A 15,006-nucleotide genomic window follows, 5' to 3' on the forward strand; every position below is an offset into this window, starting at 1 on the left:
TCATTACCAGACATCTTGACTCAGTCACAGAGAGTCATTACCAGAGAGCTTGACTCAGCCAGAGTCATTACCAGAGAGCTGACTCAGCCACAGAGAGTCATTACCAGAGAGCTTGACTCAGCCACAGAGAGTCATTACCAGAGAGCTGACTCAGCCACAGAGAGTCATTACCAGAGAGCTTGACTCAGTCACAGAGAGTCATTACCAGACATCTTGACTCAGCCACAGAGAGTCATTACCAGAGAGCTTGACTCAGCCAGAGTCATTACCAGAGAGCTTGACTCAGCCACAGAGAGTCATTACCAGAGAGCTTGACTCAGCCACAGAGAGTCATTACCAGAGAGCTTGACTCAGCCACAGAGAGTCATTACCAGAGAGCTTGACTCAGCCACAGAGTCATTACCAGAGAGCTTGACTCAGCCACAGAGGGCCATTAGCTCCTTCAAATAAATAGCTGTGGATTGTTTCAAATCACAAGTGTATAGGCATGTGCCTATTGGGGGAAGCCAGCAGTTTAGGCAGTGCTGATTATTGACTTGGTCTAGCTGATTATAATCAGGCCTAGCTGATTATTGACTTGGCCTAGCTAATTATAATCAGGCCGAGCTGATTATTGACTTGGCCTAGCTAATTATAATCAGGCCGAGCTGATTATTGACTTGGCCTAGCTAATTATAATCAGGCCGAGCTGATTATTGACTTGGCCTAGCTAATTATAATCAGGCCGAGCTGATTATTGACTTGGCCTAGCTAATTATAATCAGGCCTAGCTGATTATTGACTTGGCCTAGCTGATTATAATCAGGCCGAGCTGATTATTGACTTGTGTCTGTCAGTAAAAAGCATCTAAAATGTGTGAAGATAATGTGTCTTGAGTTTAACATTGAGACAGGAAGAAGGGGGGGATGTGGGGGTCTCTCTCCAGAATGCTCTCAGCTCTCCAGAACGCTCTCAGCTCTGCAGAATGCTCTCAGCTCTACAGAATGTTCTCAGCTCTACAGAACGCTCTCAGCTCTCCAGAACGCTCTCAGCTCTCCAGAACGCTCTCAGCTCTCCAGAACGCTCTCAGCTCTCCAGAACGCTCTCAGCTCTCCAGAACGCTCTCAGCTCTACAGAACGCTCTCAGCTCTACAGAACGCTCTCAGCTCTACAGAACGCTCTCAGCTCTCCAGAATGCTCTCAGCTCTCCATAATGCTCTCAGCTCTCCATAATGCTCTCAGCTCTCCATAATGCTCTCAGCTCTCCAGAATACTCTCAGCTCTCCAGAATAATCTCAGCCTCAGCTCTCCAGAAGAATCTCAGCTCTCCAGACAATTCGCGAATCGGAACGCAAGCTCACGAGACCTCTGGATGGTTGTACCAGGCTAGATCCTCTCCACTAAAACCAGAAACCACATATGTTGAGAGGTGTTGTAATAGTGGCATGCCGTGGTGTAAATGTCATCAACAACACGTGCCGATTCCGGGCAATGAAAGGACTGGCACATTCACCATCTATACTTTTATTTCCATTGTTCACGTAACATGATTATGACATCACGTAACATGATTATGACATCACATCCATATCAATATTCCACAAACACCTCATTCTGAAATGATTGTCCACACACACACACACACACACACACGCTTCTTTCAGCAATATCCTACATTTCTCAAACAACTAACATCATTTGCTAAGATTATGAACATTGATATTAAAAGACAAGTTATTGTAAAGTGTTAAGAACAGGGAAGAAGAGCTACTCTATGGACTACAAACCTAATATTTGGATTGTTGCATAATTAGCATATTAATCACATGAAATGAACCATAATAAAATAGAAAGAAGAATGATCACTTAATTAAAACATTGATAGATACCACCGGGGCTTGTTGGCTCATGTCATTTCTCACGTTGGATTGACTGATGTGTGATAGTATGTTGTTGATCTGCTTTATACTGTTCTGTCTTTATGCACCTTTTCATGCTTCTTTTCTTTTTTACAGTTTAAATGTATTTGATACAAATTGTCTTAATCTTGAAACCATTAACCTTTCACAAAAAACATTGCTCACTTAAAATAAAAATAATACAATTCTTGGAAACATGCATCAGTGTGCAGATATATATATATATTTTTTACGTTATGAGGTCATCATTGTTCATCATTCTCAGTCTAAACCGGCACCTCGTTAGGAGACCAACGGTCATCAAGCGGCACTCTTTCAATCATCACGATTATCCACCCTACTAGCATCCACTAACTGTAGAGGCTCCTCCTCTTCCTCTTCACCCTACTAGAATCCACTGACTGTAGAGGCTCCTCCTCCTCCTCTTCACCCTACTAGCATCCACTAACTGTAGAGGCTCCTCCTCTTCCTCTTCACCCTACTAGAATCCACTGACTGTAGAGGCTCCTCCTCTTCCTCTTCACCCTACTAGAATCCACTGACTGTAGAGGCTCCTCCTTCTCCTCTTCACCCTACTAGCATCCACTGACTGTAGAGGCTCCTCCTCTTCACCCTACTAGCATCCACTAACTGTAGAGGCTCCTCCTCTTCACCCTACTAGCATTCATTGACTGTTGAGGCTCCTTCTCCTCTTCACCCTACTAGCATCCACTAACTGCGGAGGCTCCTCCTCTTCACCCTACTAGCATCCACTGACTGTAGAGGCTCCTTCTCCTCTTCACCCTACTAGCATCCACTAACTGCGGAGGCAGCCTCCACTTCTTCATCATCATCAATACTCATGGAATACTCTTCACATCTTTAGTCAGAACCTCTTCAGTTTTTGTGTTCTGATGGATCTTCTTGTGTCGTCCCAGCTTCATAGAACTGGTGAATGTCTTACCACATTCAGCACAGCTGTACGGTCTCTCTCCTGTATGCGATCTGTTGTGTATCGTGAGTTCAGAAGCTTTTCTGAAGGTTTTCTCGCAGACAGAGCAGGAGAAAGGTCTCTCTCCCGAGTGCGTCTGTAGGTGTTCTTTCAGGCGCCCTGCTTGAGAGAAACTATTCCCACACACAAAGCAGCAGTGGGGTTTTTCTCCTGTGTGTAACTGCTGGTGTCTTTTCAAGGCGGAGGAGAAGCTGAACCGCTTGTCACAGTGGGGGCAGGGGTACGGTTTCTCTCCAGTGTGTACTTTCTGGTGGTCTTGCAGATGTCTTTTCTGAGTGAACTGCTTCTCGCACACAGCGCAACTGAAGGGCTTCTCTCCTGTGTGGATCCTCATGTGTAACTTGAATGCGGACAACTTCTGGCAATCTCTCCTACATATGTTACAGGTATAAGGACTCTCCCCCAGGTGGACTTTGCTGTGCGTTTTGAGGTACGACGCAGTAGTGAAGCGCTTCCCACACACAGAGCAGCAGTGTGGTTTCTCTCCAGAGTGCGTCGGGTAGTGTTCCTTCAAACGTGACAGTTGAACAAAACCTTTACCACACACTGTGCAAATGTGAGGTTTCTCTTCTCTGTGTAACTTCTTGTGTCTATTCAGAGCTATGGTGGAACCGAACATCTTGTCGCAGTCTGAGCAACCATAAGGTTTTTCAACTGAATGTACACTCTCGTGTCTTCGCAGATGTCCTTTGTGGTTGAACTGCTTCCCACACACAGAGCAGCTGTACCTCAGAGCTGTATTGTGGTTCACCTGGTGTTGTTCAGTTTCTCCTGATGTTGACGGACTCTCCTCTTCCTCAGAACTCAGAGGAGGATTGAGACGAGGAGGATCCAAGTCCAATCCAACTTCTTCTCCATCAGAATTGATCAGAACACTAAATTCCTCCTCTTCATCTTCCTCCTTCAGTCCTTCGTTTTCAGCATTCATCTCTGGTGTTTGGTTGTGGTTGTCAAACTCAACAGGTTGTGGTAGTCCAGGTGGTAGATGGGTCTTCTGATGTTTCCATAGGTTGTGGGAACTGGTGAAGCTCTGGCCACATTCAGTGCAGCTGTAAGGTTTCTCCCCTGTGTGATCTCTGTGGTGGACTTTAAGGTCTGCTGGTCTTGCAAAACTCTTCCTGCATACAGAGCAGGAATAAGGTTTCTCTCCTGTGTGCGTCCGGAAATGTTGCTTCAAACGCGATGATTGGGTAAAACTCTTCCCACACACAGAGCAGGGGTAAGGTTTCTCTCCAGTGTGTGTCAGCAGGTGTATTTTCATGGCTCCCAAATGGGCGAACTTCATCCCACAGGTGGGGCAGTGGTAAGGTTTCTCTCCAGTGTGAGTTTTCAGATGTGCTTTCAGGTGTCCCTTCTCACGGAATTGGTTTCCACACAAAGTACAGTGGTAAGGCTTCTCTCCTGTGTGAATTCTCATGTGTTTTTGTAGCGCCGATAATTTTTGGCAGTCTTTTCCACACACTGAACAGCAGTGAGAGCTCTTAGCTGTGTGATTCTCCTGGTGATGTTCAGGTTCTCCTGATGTAGAGGGACTCTCTTCAATGTCAGAACTCTGACTGGGATTATATCCTGTGTGAAAATAATTGGAACAGGTTAAACAAAGCAGCAGACGAGTCAAGAGAAAATCCCCAGGTTTTACTGAAATCCTGGCTGGAGGATTCCGGATTTCCTGTTTATTCCCTCCTGATTCCGGGAATCTTCCAACCAGGATTTCTGAAAAACCTGGGCATTTTTGGGAAAGTTTACCTGACTCACAAACTCATCTCAACATACCAAGAAGAGAAGGATCCCAGTCCATTTCTTCTCCATCAGAATTAATCAGCCCAACAACTTCCTCCTCCTCTTCTTCTTCCTCCTCTTCTTCCTCCTCCTCCTCTTCCTCCAGTTCTTCAGTTTTAATCTTCAGTCCAAGTGTTTGCTGCTCCTCTTTAGTGTTACCAGTCATCCCAGCAGTTTGAGTGGAGGCTTCACTATGGCCCTGGTCAGTAGGCAGAGACTCTGTGGGTTTGTGCCCAGCCTGGTGAGAAAATAAACGTTTATTTAGGATGGAGAATAACAATCAAAATGGTTCAAATGGCCTTAAAATGTTATTTTTGGTGCACCAGACACTAAAATGTCTTACCAGCTAAACTATTAATATCCTGCTTAAATGACACCAACAAAACACAAAAAAACAGATGCTTTGTAATGTTTCAAAAAACAATACATGTGTTACTAGTAAAAAGTAATGTGGTATTTAGTCCAATCATTTTTTTGTGGCCCGTTAACCAGCCAGTGAAAGTGCAGGGCGCCAAATTCAAGCAGAAATCTCATAATTAAAAATTCAGCAAACATACAAGTATCTTATACAATTTTAAAGGTAATCTTGTTGTTAATCCCACCACAGTGTCCGATTTCAAAAAGGCTTTACAGCGAAAGCACACCAAACGATTATGTTAGGTCACCGCCAAGTCACAGAAAAAAACAGCCATAAAGCAGAAATAGAGATAAAATGAATCACTAACCTTTGATGATCTTCATCAGATGACACTCATAAGACTTCATGTTACACAATACATGTATGTTTTGTTTGATAAAGTGCATATTTATATCCAAAAATCTAATTTTACATTGGCGTGTTATGTTCAGTAGTTCCAAACATATACTCATAATAAACATTGATAAAAGATACAACTGTTATACATGGAACTTTAGATAAACTTCTCCTTAATGCAACCGCTGTATCAGATTTTTAAAAAGCTTTACGGAAAAAGCAAACCATGCAATAATCTGAGTACAGCACTCACACAACAAAACAAGCCATATAGATATCCGCCATGTTGGAGTCAACAGAAGTCAGAAATAGCGTTATAAATTTTCACTTAACTTTGATGATCTTCATCAGAATGCACTCCCAGGAATCCCAGTTCCACAATGTTTGATTTGTTCAATAAAGTTCATAATTTATGTCCAAATACCTCCTTGTTGTTAGCGCGTTCAGCCCTGTAGTCCATATTAATGACGCCCGAGCAGACATGCGTTTACAAGGAGCAGACGAAGTTCCATTACAGTCCGTAGAAACATGTCAAACGAAGTATAGAATCAATCTTTAGGATGTTTTTAACATAAATCTTCAATAATGTTCCAACCAGAGAATTCCCTTGTCTGTAGAAATGCAATGGAACGCAAGCTAACTTTCACGTGACCACGCATGGTCAGCTGCTCCTTGCAGACCTCTGACTCGTTCCCCTCTCATTCGGCCCCTCTTCACAGTAGAAGCATCAAACAAGGTTCTAAAGACTGTTGACATCGAGTGGAAGCCTTAGGAAGTGCAAGATGACCAATATCCCACTGTATCTTCAATAGGGGAGGAGTTAAAATGCCCAGTCATAAGAAGTTAAGGACGGTGGGTTACCGTGGGAACGGGACTCGGGAGTCATGTTTGTGCTTGTGAGATTGAGTCTGACTAGTAGAAGTGCTACGTTCTCTTCCCTAGCGTGTTGAAACTCAAACATTGAAAAACCATCCTAGCTTGTGAACAAAACCACATAGATCGAAAAGAAACACAAAGTGACACATCAGTCGACTTTTCTTTTCAAGTAAATTAGACAAACTTTTATACCTGTGGGACTCGGGAGTCATGTTTGTGCTTGTGAGATTCAATGTTTGAGTTTCCAGCGCTTCTAAAAATGAATATTTTAACTCAGCTCTTCACGTGCGCACAGCCCCCCAGCCAGGCAGCGTTGCAACACGAGGTGGGATAGGCTATAGTAGTCGCAGTTCTTGGACTTTGTGAGATTCATTTTCCAGTTAAGAAAGAAAACCGACAGATGGCGGATGTTAATTTTAGGCCCTGGCCACCTGAATGAAGAGACGTTGGAGTCACTTTCCCAGGATAGAGATTAAACTTCTGTGTTCTCATGACAGCGCAGGTGGTTTCACACTGTCTAGGGGGCAGAGTCGACGAGACTCAAAGTTGACAGCGCAGGTGGTTTCACACTGTCTAGGGGGCAGAGTCGACGAGACTCAAAGTTGACAGCGCAGGTGGTTTCACACTGTCTAGGGGGCAGAGTCGACGAGACTCAAAGGTGACAGGAGACAGGTTACAGCGTGATGCAAACAGACGGGCTTCTATTAAGATAAAAGGCTCATCTTGGATCTTCCAGAGCTCTACAGGGGTCGCTGCAGGACAGGACTAGCCAGACGCTGCAGGACAGGACTAGCCAGATGCTACAGGACAGGACTAGCCAGATGCTACAGGACAGGACTAGCCAGACGCTGCAAGACAGGACTAGCCAAACGGTGCAGGACAGGACTAGCCAAACGGTGCAGGACAGGACTAGCCAAACGGTGCAGGACAGGACTAGCCAAACGGTGCAGGACAGGACTATCCAAAAGCTGCAGGACAGGACTAGCCAAAAGCTGCAGGACAGGACTAGCCAAAAGCTGCAGGACAGGACTAGCCAAAAGCTGCAGGACAGGACTAGCCAAAAGCTGCAGGACAGGACTAGCCAAACGCTGCCGGACAGGACTAGCCAAACGCTGCAGGACAGGACTAGCCAAACCTCAAGTGACATGTGCTCTTCAGAACGCTCTTTCCCCATAGTGAGAGCTGCAGACCTTGAAGTCTATAGGGAGTCCATTAGAGGGCTGCCTCACCCTTGTTAATAAATCCTCTTAAGTCGACCCCCTCCTTTTTCGAAAATTCTGTTAAAAATCGCGCAACATTTCAGCGCCCTGCTACTCATGCCAGGAAAATAGTATATGCATATGATTAGTATGTGTGTATAGAAAACACTGACGTTTCTAAAACTGGTTAAATCACGGCTGTGACTTGAACAGAGCGTGTGTTTCAGCGAAAAGCGCAAGAAAATCTGGTCACTGAAAACTGAAAAAAGTATCAATCCGCCACTTCCACCGATTGTTAAATGGAAACTAAATTACATGGGGCAGAGATTGCAATTCCTACAGCTTCCACACGATGTCGCCAGTCTCGTCATTTCCGGGCTGTTTATTTCTTGGTCAAACCAACCTGAGAGATCACTTTCCATCCGGTCTCCGACTGGAAGGTATGGAAGAGAGATTTTGGAAGATGATTTGAAATCGTGGAGCTATTGAATACACATCGCCCCGTGATCATTTTGATAGATTATTAACGGTTACTGATACCTAAAGTTGGATTAGAAAAGTATTTCGAAGTGTTTTGTGAAAGTTTATCGTCAACTTTTTTAATTTAAAAAAATGACGTAGCGTTTCCATAGATGGCTATTTTAGGTATATATGGACCGATTTAATCGGAAAAAAAGACCCAATAGTGATGTTTATGGGGCATATAGGAGTGCCAACAAAGAAGATCTTCAAAGGTAATGAAAGTTTTATATTTTATTTATGCTATTTGGGTAGCGCAATCTTTTGTTTACGTAGCATTCAGGTATTTCGGGGTGTTGCATGCTCTCTTATAATAGCTTCTCATGCTTTCGCCGAAAAGCATTTAAAAAATCTGACTTGTTGCCTGGATTCACAACGAGTGTAGCTTTAATTCAATACCCTGCATGTGTATTTTAATGAACGTTTGAGTTTTAACGAGTGCTATTAGCATGTAGCGTAGCGCATTTGCATTTCCAGATGTCTAGTTGGGACGTTTTCGTAGCAAGAGGTTGGGGAACCACGCTCAGCTGGTATCAAGGCTTGGCCCTGCTGCACCACAGTCCTGACTAAAACGCTCAATGGAGAGTCTCCCAATGGATAGTTTTTGTAAATGTTTTATTGTACCTTTGTTTAACTAGGCAAGTCAGTTAAAAACCAGTTATGCATTAGGGGGCGCTATTCAAATTTTTGGATGAAAAACGTTCCCGTTTTAAACAAGATATTGTGTCACGAAAAGATTCTCGACTATGCATATAATTGAAGCTTTGGAAAGAAAACACTGACGTTTCCAAAACTGCAAAGATATTGTCTGTGAGTGCAACAGAACTGATGTTACAGGCGAAACCCAGATAAAAATCCAAGTGCCGCATTTTTTTAAACCACCTCATGCCAATGACTCCTTATATGGCTGTGAATGAGCTACGAATGAGCTTACGTTTTCCATTGTGACGTCTTTTTACGCATTTCCATTGAAGAATAGCCGTAAGGGACCATATATAGCAAGTGGTCACATGGTGTCTCCCGCAGAAAATCTTGCGTAAAATACTGAGGTAGCCATTTTTCCAATCGCTTCTTATGAGAAACCAATTGCCTCGACGGATATATTATCGAATATATATGTTAAAAACACCTTGAGGATGGATCCTAAACAACGTTTGCCGTGTTTCTGTCGATATTATGGAGTTAATTTTGAAAAAAGTTTGGCGTTGTAGTGGTAGCATTTTCCGGTCGATTTCTCAGCCAAGCATGATGAACAAACGGGAGCTATTTCGCCTACAAAAATAATATTTTGGGAAAAAAGGAACATTTGCTATCTAACTGGGAGTCTCCTGAGTGAAAACATCCGAAGTTCTTCAAAGGTAAATTATTTAATTTGCTTTTCTTATTTCTGTGAAAATGTTGCCTGCTGCCAGCAGAGCTAGCATAGCATTATGCCATGATAAACTTACACAAATGCTTGTCTAGCGTTGGCTGTAACGCATATTTTGAAAATCTGAGATGACAGTGTTAACAAAAGGCTAAGCTTGTGTTTGAATATATTTATTTCATTTCATTTGCGATTTTCATGACTAGGAAAAGTTACTAGGGGTATTTATGTCCGCTGCGTTATGCTAATTAGTTTGAGGCTATGATTACGATCCCGGATCCGGGATTGCTCGTCGCAAGAGGTTAAGAACATATTCTTACTTAAGATGATAGCCTATCGGGGAACTGTGGGTTAACTGCCTTGTTCAGGGGCAGAACAACAGATTTTTACCTTGTAAACTCGGGGATTCGATCCAGCAACCTTTTGGTTACTGGCCTATTGCTCTAACGACTAGGCTAATGCTTAGTCCAGGGCTAGTCTTAATCTGTGTCTGGGATATGGGCCTTTAGAATTAAAGGTGAAAGATTGGCCCTATGTGAAGGACAAAAGTTTAGCTTTATTGAGAGGACCACAGCAACTTGGACAAAAGTTGGGTTGATAGGATAATAATTTCCACCGACCTTGACCAGTATATTCGGGAAGACAGCAGCATCTTGTAGAAGTAGAATCCCACTCCCAGTAGCCTGGTTAAGGCTCACAGCACCACAGATCCCTGAAGAGTTACGCTGGTGTCTCAGTAGGTTCTCAGAGAGCGAGAACCTCATTCCACACCCGGAGCACTGGTACGGTTTCTCTCCAGTGTGAACTCTCTGGTGTTTCAGCAGTTTTGACTCGATAGTGAAACTCTTCCCACATTCGGTGCATTGGTACAGGTTCTCCCCAGTGTGGATTCTCTGATGTTCCTTCAGCTTGGTTGAAGTGGAGAAGCTCTGGTCACAATGGAAACATTTGTAGAAGTTGACTCCAGTGTGTGATTGGGCATGTATTTTCAAGGACACCAGTTGAGCAAATCCCTTACCGCATTCTCCACATTGGTACGGCGTTTCTCCAGTGTGGAGTCGTTCATGCTTCACCAGTGTCCCAGATAGAGCAAAGCGCTTGGGGCAGTAGGAGCAGCAGTAAGGTCTCTCGCCAGTGTGCACTCTCTCGTGGTTCTTCAGCTTGGCCGCAGTGGAGAAAGTCTTTTCACAATGAGCGCAGAGGAAAGGTTTCTCCCCTGTGTGTGTCTGTTGGTGAGATTTTAGGTGTGCCAACTGAGAAAAACTCTTCCCGCACTCGGGGCAGCTATAAGGTTTCTCACCCGAGTGCAACAACTGGTGTCTCTTCAAGTCTCCCATGTGAGTAAACCTGCTCCCGCAGTCAGAGCAGGGGTACGGCTTCTCTCCACTGTGCACTTTCTGGTGCGTCTTGAGGTTTGCGGCTTGGGAGAAGCCCTTCCCACACACCATACACTCGTAAGGCTTCTCTCCTGTGTGTGTTCTCTGGTGTAGCATTAGTTTGTAGGAGCTGGATAGTTCTTTTCCACACGTTGAGCAGATGTGAGGGCCCAGAGCTTTGTTGTTCTCCTGGTGTTGGTCAGGGCCTCCTAATGTAGAGGGACTCTCCTCACTCTCAGAGCAATGGTCAGGTCTCTCTGCTGTGGTAAAGAGGTCATATGGATAAGTAAGCACCTTAAATATGTTAAGATTTGAGACTGTCAATAATATAGATGTTTCTTAATTTGGGTAATTGGAAATACACAATTTATTTAAATTTCCTAAAATAAAGTAAACGTGAATATGTAGGCTAACCCCATACCTTAATAAATTAATCTTTGAACTCACCAAAAGCAGGATCTTCCTCCTCTTCTTTTACTTTGACATCTAGTACTAGACTGAGACCAGACTCCTCTACAACTGTGGGTTCAACCTGGTTGTTTTGGTCAACATAAGCCTAGGGTTAATAATCAGAAAACTCATTCAGTATATAATATGTCAACAGCAGCATTAATCTTAGTTATATTGTGTTAAGGGCCTTAATGACTGGTTTAAGGGTGCAAAATTCCAGTAACTTTCTTTAAAAATTCCCAGGTTTTCCAGAAATACAGGTTGGAAGACTCCTGGATTCAGAAAGAAATAAGCAGGAAATCTGGAATCCACCAACACAGATGAAAAAAAAACTTATTAAGAAGGAAAATAAATACAAAATTGCACTGGATACACCATATAAACCTACCTTACTGGTACCATCCACAGAGGTGGCCTCCTGCCGCTGTGACCCACCCGGTATACCTTCATGGATACGACGACGGTGACTGGTTCTATTCGCTGACGAGGAGAAACTCTTCCCGCAGTCGGAGCACTGGAATGGTTTCTCTCCGGTGTGAACCCTCTGGTGTCTCTTAAGGAGTGACGATGACGAGAACCTCTTCTCGCATTGAGAGCAGTGGTACGGTTTCTCTCCGGTGTGCTGGCGCATGTGTATCTTTAAGGTCCACGGCTGAGTGAATTCCTTCCCACATTCTGAACAGCTGTACGGCTTGGCGGTACTATTCGCTTCGCTTATATGGGATTGTTCATGTCTTGTTAGAGAGCTTGGGAAAACAAAGGTCTTTTTGCAGGTGGAACACTGGTAAGGTCTCTCCCCAGTGTGCATCCTCTGGTGCATCTTGAGCTCTGCTGCAGAGTTGCAGCCCCTCTCACACTCAGAGCATGGGAAAGGTTTTTTCATGCTGAGTCTCTGCTTCTCTCCGGCGTGCGTCATCATGTGGACCTTCAAGTGCCACATACGTGAGAAACTCTTCCCACACACAGAGCAGTGGCAAGGTTTCTCTCCAGTGTGTGTCCGATGGTGCAGTTTTAACTCTCCTTGGCTGACAAACCTCTTCCAACAGTTCTTTTCTGGACAGATGTATGGTTTCTCTCCTGTGTGCAACCTCTCGTGTGTTTTGAGGGTCCCTGTATCACTGAATCTCTTCCCGCACACAGAGCAAGGATATGGTTTCTCTCCTGTGTGCGTTCTAAGATGTCTCTGTAGTTTAGATGGGTGAGGAAACTCTTTCCCACACTCCGGGCAGCGGTAAAATGTCTTCTTAGCTGGGCGATTCTCCTGGCGTCGTTCTGCTGATGCCTCATCACTAGAGCTGGGGTTTGGACTCTCTCCTGTTACAACAGTAAGGATAAAACAAGTTATGGTGCGTCCCAGATGCTACCCTATTTCCAATATAGCACACTACTTTTGACCTGGCCCTATACAGGAACTAGGGTATCATAATACACTTAACGCTCTAGGTTCATGTATTAAACTAATAAATCATCTCCTCGAGGGGCATTAAAGTATCGTCCATCTGTGGGTAGGCGGCTGTGGGTAGGGGAGCTGTGGGTAGGGGAGCTGTGGGTAGGGGAGCTGTGGGTAGGGGAGCTGTGGGTAGGGGGCTGTGGGTAGGGGGCTGTGGGTAAGGGGCTGTGGGTAAGGGGCTGTGGGTAAGGGGCTGTGGGTAAGGGGCTGTGGGTAAGGGGCTGTGGGTAAGGGGCTGTGGGTAGGGTAAGGGGCTGTGGGTAAGGGGCTGTGGGTAAGGGGCTGTGGGTAGGGGGGCTGTGGGTAAGGGGCTGTGGGTAGGGGACTGTGGGTAAGGGGCTGTGGGTAGGGGACTGTGGGTAAGGGGCTGTGGGTAGGGGACTGTGGGTAGGCGGCTGTGGGTAGGGGAGCTGTGGGTAGGGGGCTGTGGGTAGGGGGCTGTGGGTAAGGGGCTGTGGGTAGGGGGCTGTGGGTAGGGGCTGTGGGTAGGGGGCTGTGGGTAGGGTCTGTGGGTAGGGGCTGTGGGTAGGGGACTGTGGGTAAGGGGCTGTGGGTAGGGGGCTGTGGGTAAGGGGCTGTGGGTAAGGGACTGTGGGTAAGGGGACTGTGGGTAAGGGGCTGTGGGTAGGGGACTGTGGGTAAGGGGCTGTGGGTAGGGGACTGTGGGTAAGGGGCTGTGGGTAGGGTATTGTGGGTAAGGGGCTGTGGGTAGGGGACTGTGGGTAAGGGGCTGTGGGTAGGGGGCTGTGGGTAAGGGGCTGTGGGTAGGGGGCTGTGGGTAAGGGGCTGTGGGTAAGGGGACTGTGGGTAAGGGGCTGTGGGTAGGGGACTGTGGGTAGGGGGCTGTGGGTAAGGGGCTGTGGGTAGGGGACTGTGGGTAAGGGGCTGTGGGTAGGGTATTGTGGGTAAGGGGCTGTGGGTAGGGGACTGTGGGTAAGGGGCTGTGGGTAGGGGACTGTGGGTAAGGGGCTGTGGGTAAGGGGCTGTGGGTAGGGGGCTGTGGGTAGGGGCTGTGGGTAGGGGACTGTGGATAGAGACTGTGGGTAGGGGCTGTGGGTAGAGGACTGTGGGTAGGGGGCTGTGGGTAGGGGGCTGTGGGTAGGGGGCTGTGGGTAGGGGCTGTGGGTAAGGGGCTGTGGGTAAGGGGCTGTGGGTAGGGGGCTGTGGGTAGGGGCTGTGGGTAGAGGACTGTGGGTAGGGGCTGTGGGTAGGGGCTGTGGGTAAGGGGCTGTGGGTAAGGGACTGTGGGTAAGGGGACTGTGGGTAAGGGGACTGTGGGTAAGGGGCTGTGGGTAGGTGACTGTGGGTAAGGGGCTGTGGGTAGGGGACTGTGGGTAAGGGGCTGTGGGTAGGGGACTGTGGGTAAGGGGCTGTGGGTAGGGGACTGTGGGTAAGGGGCTGTGGGTAGGGGACTGTGGGTAAGGGGCTGTGGGTAGGTATTGTGGGTAAGGGGCTGTGGGTAAGGGGCTGTGGGTAGGGGACTGTGGGTAAGGGGCTGTGGGTAAGGGGCTGTGGGTAGGGTATTGTGGGTAAGGGGCTGTGGGTAGGGGACTGTGGGTAAGGGGCTGTGGGTAGGGGACTGTGGGTAAGGGGCTGTGGGTAAGGGGCTGTGGGTAAGGGGCTGTGGGTAAGGGACTGTGGGTAAGGGGACTGTGGGTAAGGGGCTGTGGGTAGGGGACTGTGGGTAAGGGGCTGTGGGTAGGGGACTGTGGGTAAGGGGCTGTGGGTAGGGGACTGTGGGTAGGGGACTGTGGGTAAGGGGCTGTGGGTAGGGTATTGTGGGTAAGGGGCTGTGGGTAGGGGACTGTGGGTAAGGGGCTGTGGGTAAGGGGCTGTGGGTAGGGGAATGTGGGTAAGGGGCTGTGGGTAAGGGGCTGTGGGTAGGGGGCTGTGGGTAGGGGGCTGTGGGTAGGGGGCTGTGGGTAGGGGGCTGTGGGTCCTCCTCAGACATCATTACAGCCAACACTGTTCTTTCCCTCCTCAGACATCATTACAGCCAACACTGTTCTTTCCCTCCTCAGACATCATTACAGCCAACACTGTTCTTTCCCTCCTCAGACATCATTACAGCCAACACTGTTCTTTCCCTCCTCAGACATCATTACAGCCAACACTGTTCTTTCCCTCCTCAGACATCATTACAGCCAACACTGTTCTTTCCCCCCTCAGACATCATTACAGCCAACACTGTTCTTTCCCCCCTCAGACATCATTACAGCCAACACTGTTCTTTCCCCCCACAGACATCATTACAGCCAACACTGTTCTTTCCCCCCTCAGACATCATTACAGCCAACACTGTTCTTTCCCCCCCTCAGACATCATTACAGCCAACACTGTTCTTTCCC

At 46.8% G+C, this 15,006-nt stretch overlaps 1 protein-coding gene across 2 annotated transcripts in view; it reads right to left on the reverse strand.

The window, feature by feature from the left end:
• Positions 1-1,487: 1,487 nt before the first annotated feature.
• Positions 1,488-15,006, reverse strand: part of LOC116373017 (zinc finger protein 208-like) — a 29,914-nt gene continuing 16,395 nt past the window's right edge. Inside the window, exons 3-7 of one of the 2 annotated variants that reach the window (XM_031821670.1) lie at positions 11,597-12,522; positions 11,206-11,314; positions 10,003-11,018; positions 4,663-4,906; positions 1,488-4,458 (exon numbers count right to left, since the gene is read on the reverse strand). In XM_031821670.1, coding sequence (XP_031677530.1) covers positions 2,738-4,458; positions 4,663-4,906; positions 10,003-11,018; positions 11,206-11,314; positions 11,597-12,522 — 4,016 coding nt within the window. In that variant the 3' untranslated portion in view covers positions 1,488-2,737. The remainder of the gene's footprint in view (positions 4,459-4,662; positions 4,907-10,002; positions 11,019-11,205; positions 11,315-11,596; positions 12,523-15,006) is intronic. The other variant, XM_031821671.1, reaches the window with a different exon arrangement.

Source organism: Oncorhynchus kisutch, unplaced genomic scaffold (genome assembly GCF_002021735.2).
Source record: "Oncorhynchus kisutch isolate 150728-3 unplaced genomic scaffold, Okis_V2 scaffold4007, whole genome shotgun sequence".
NCBI lineage: Eukaryota > Metazoa > Chordata > Actinopteri > Salmoniformes > Salmonidae > Oncorhynchus > Oncorhynchus kisutch.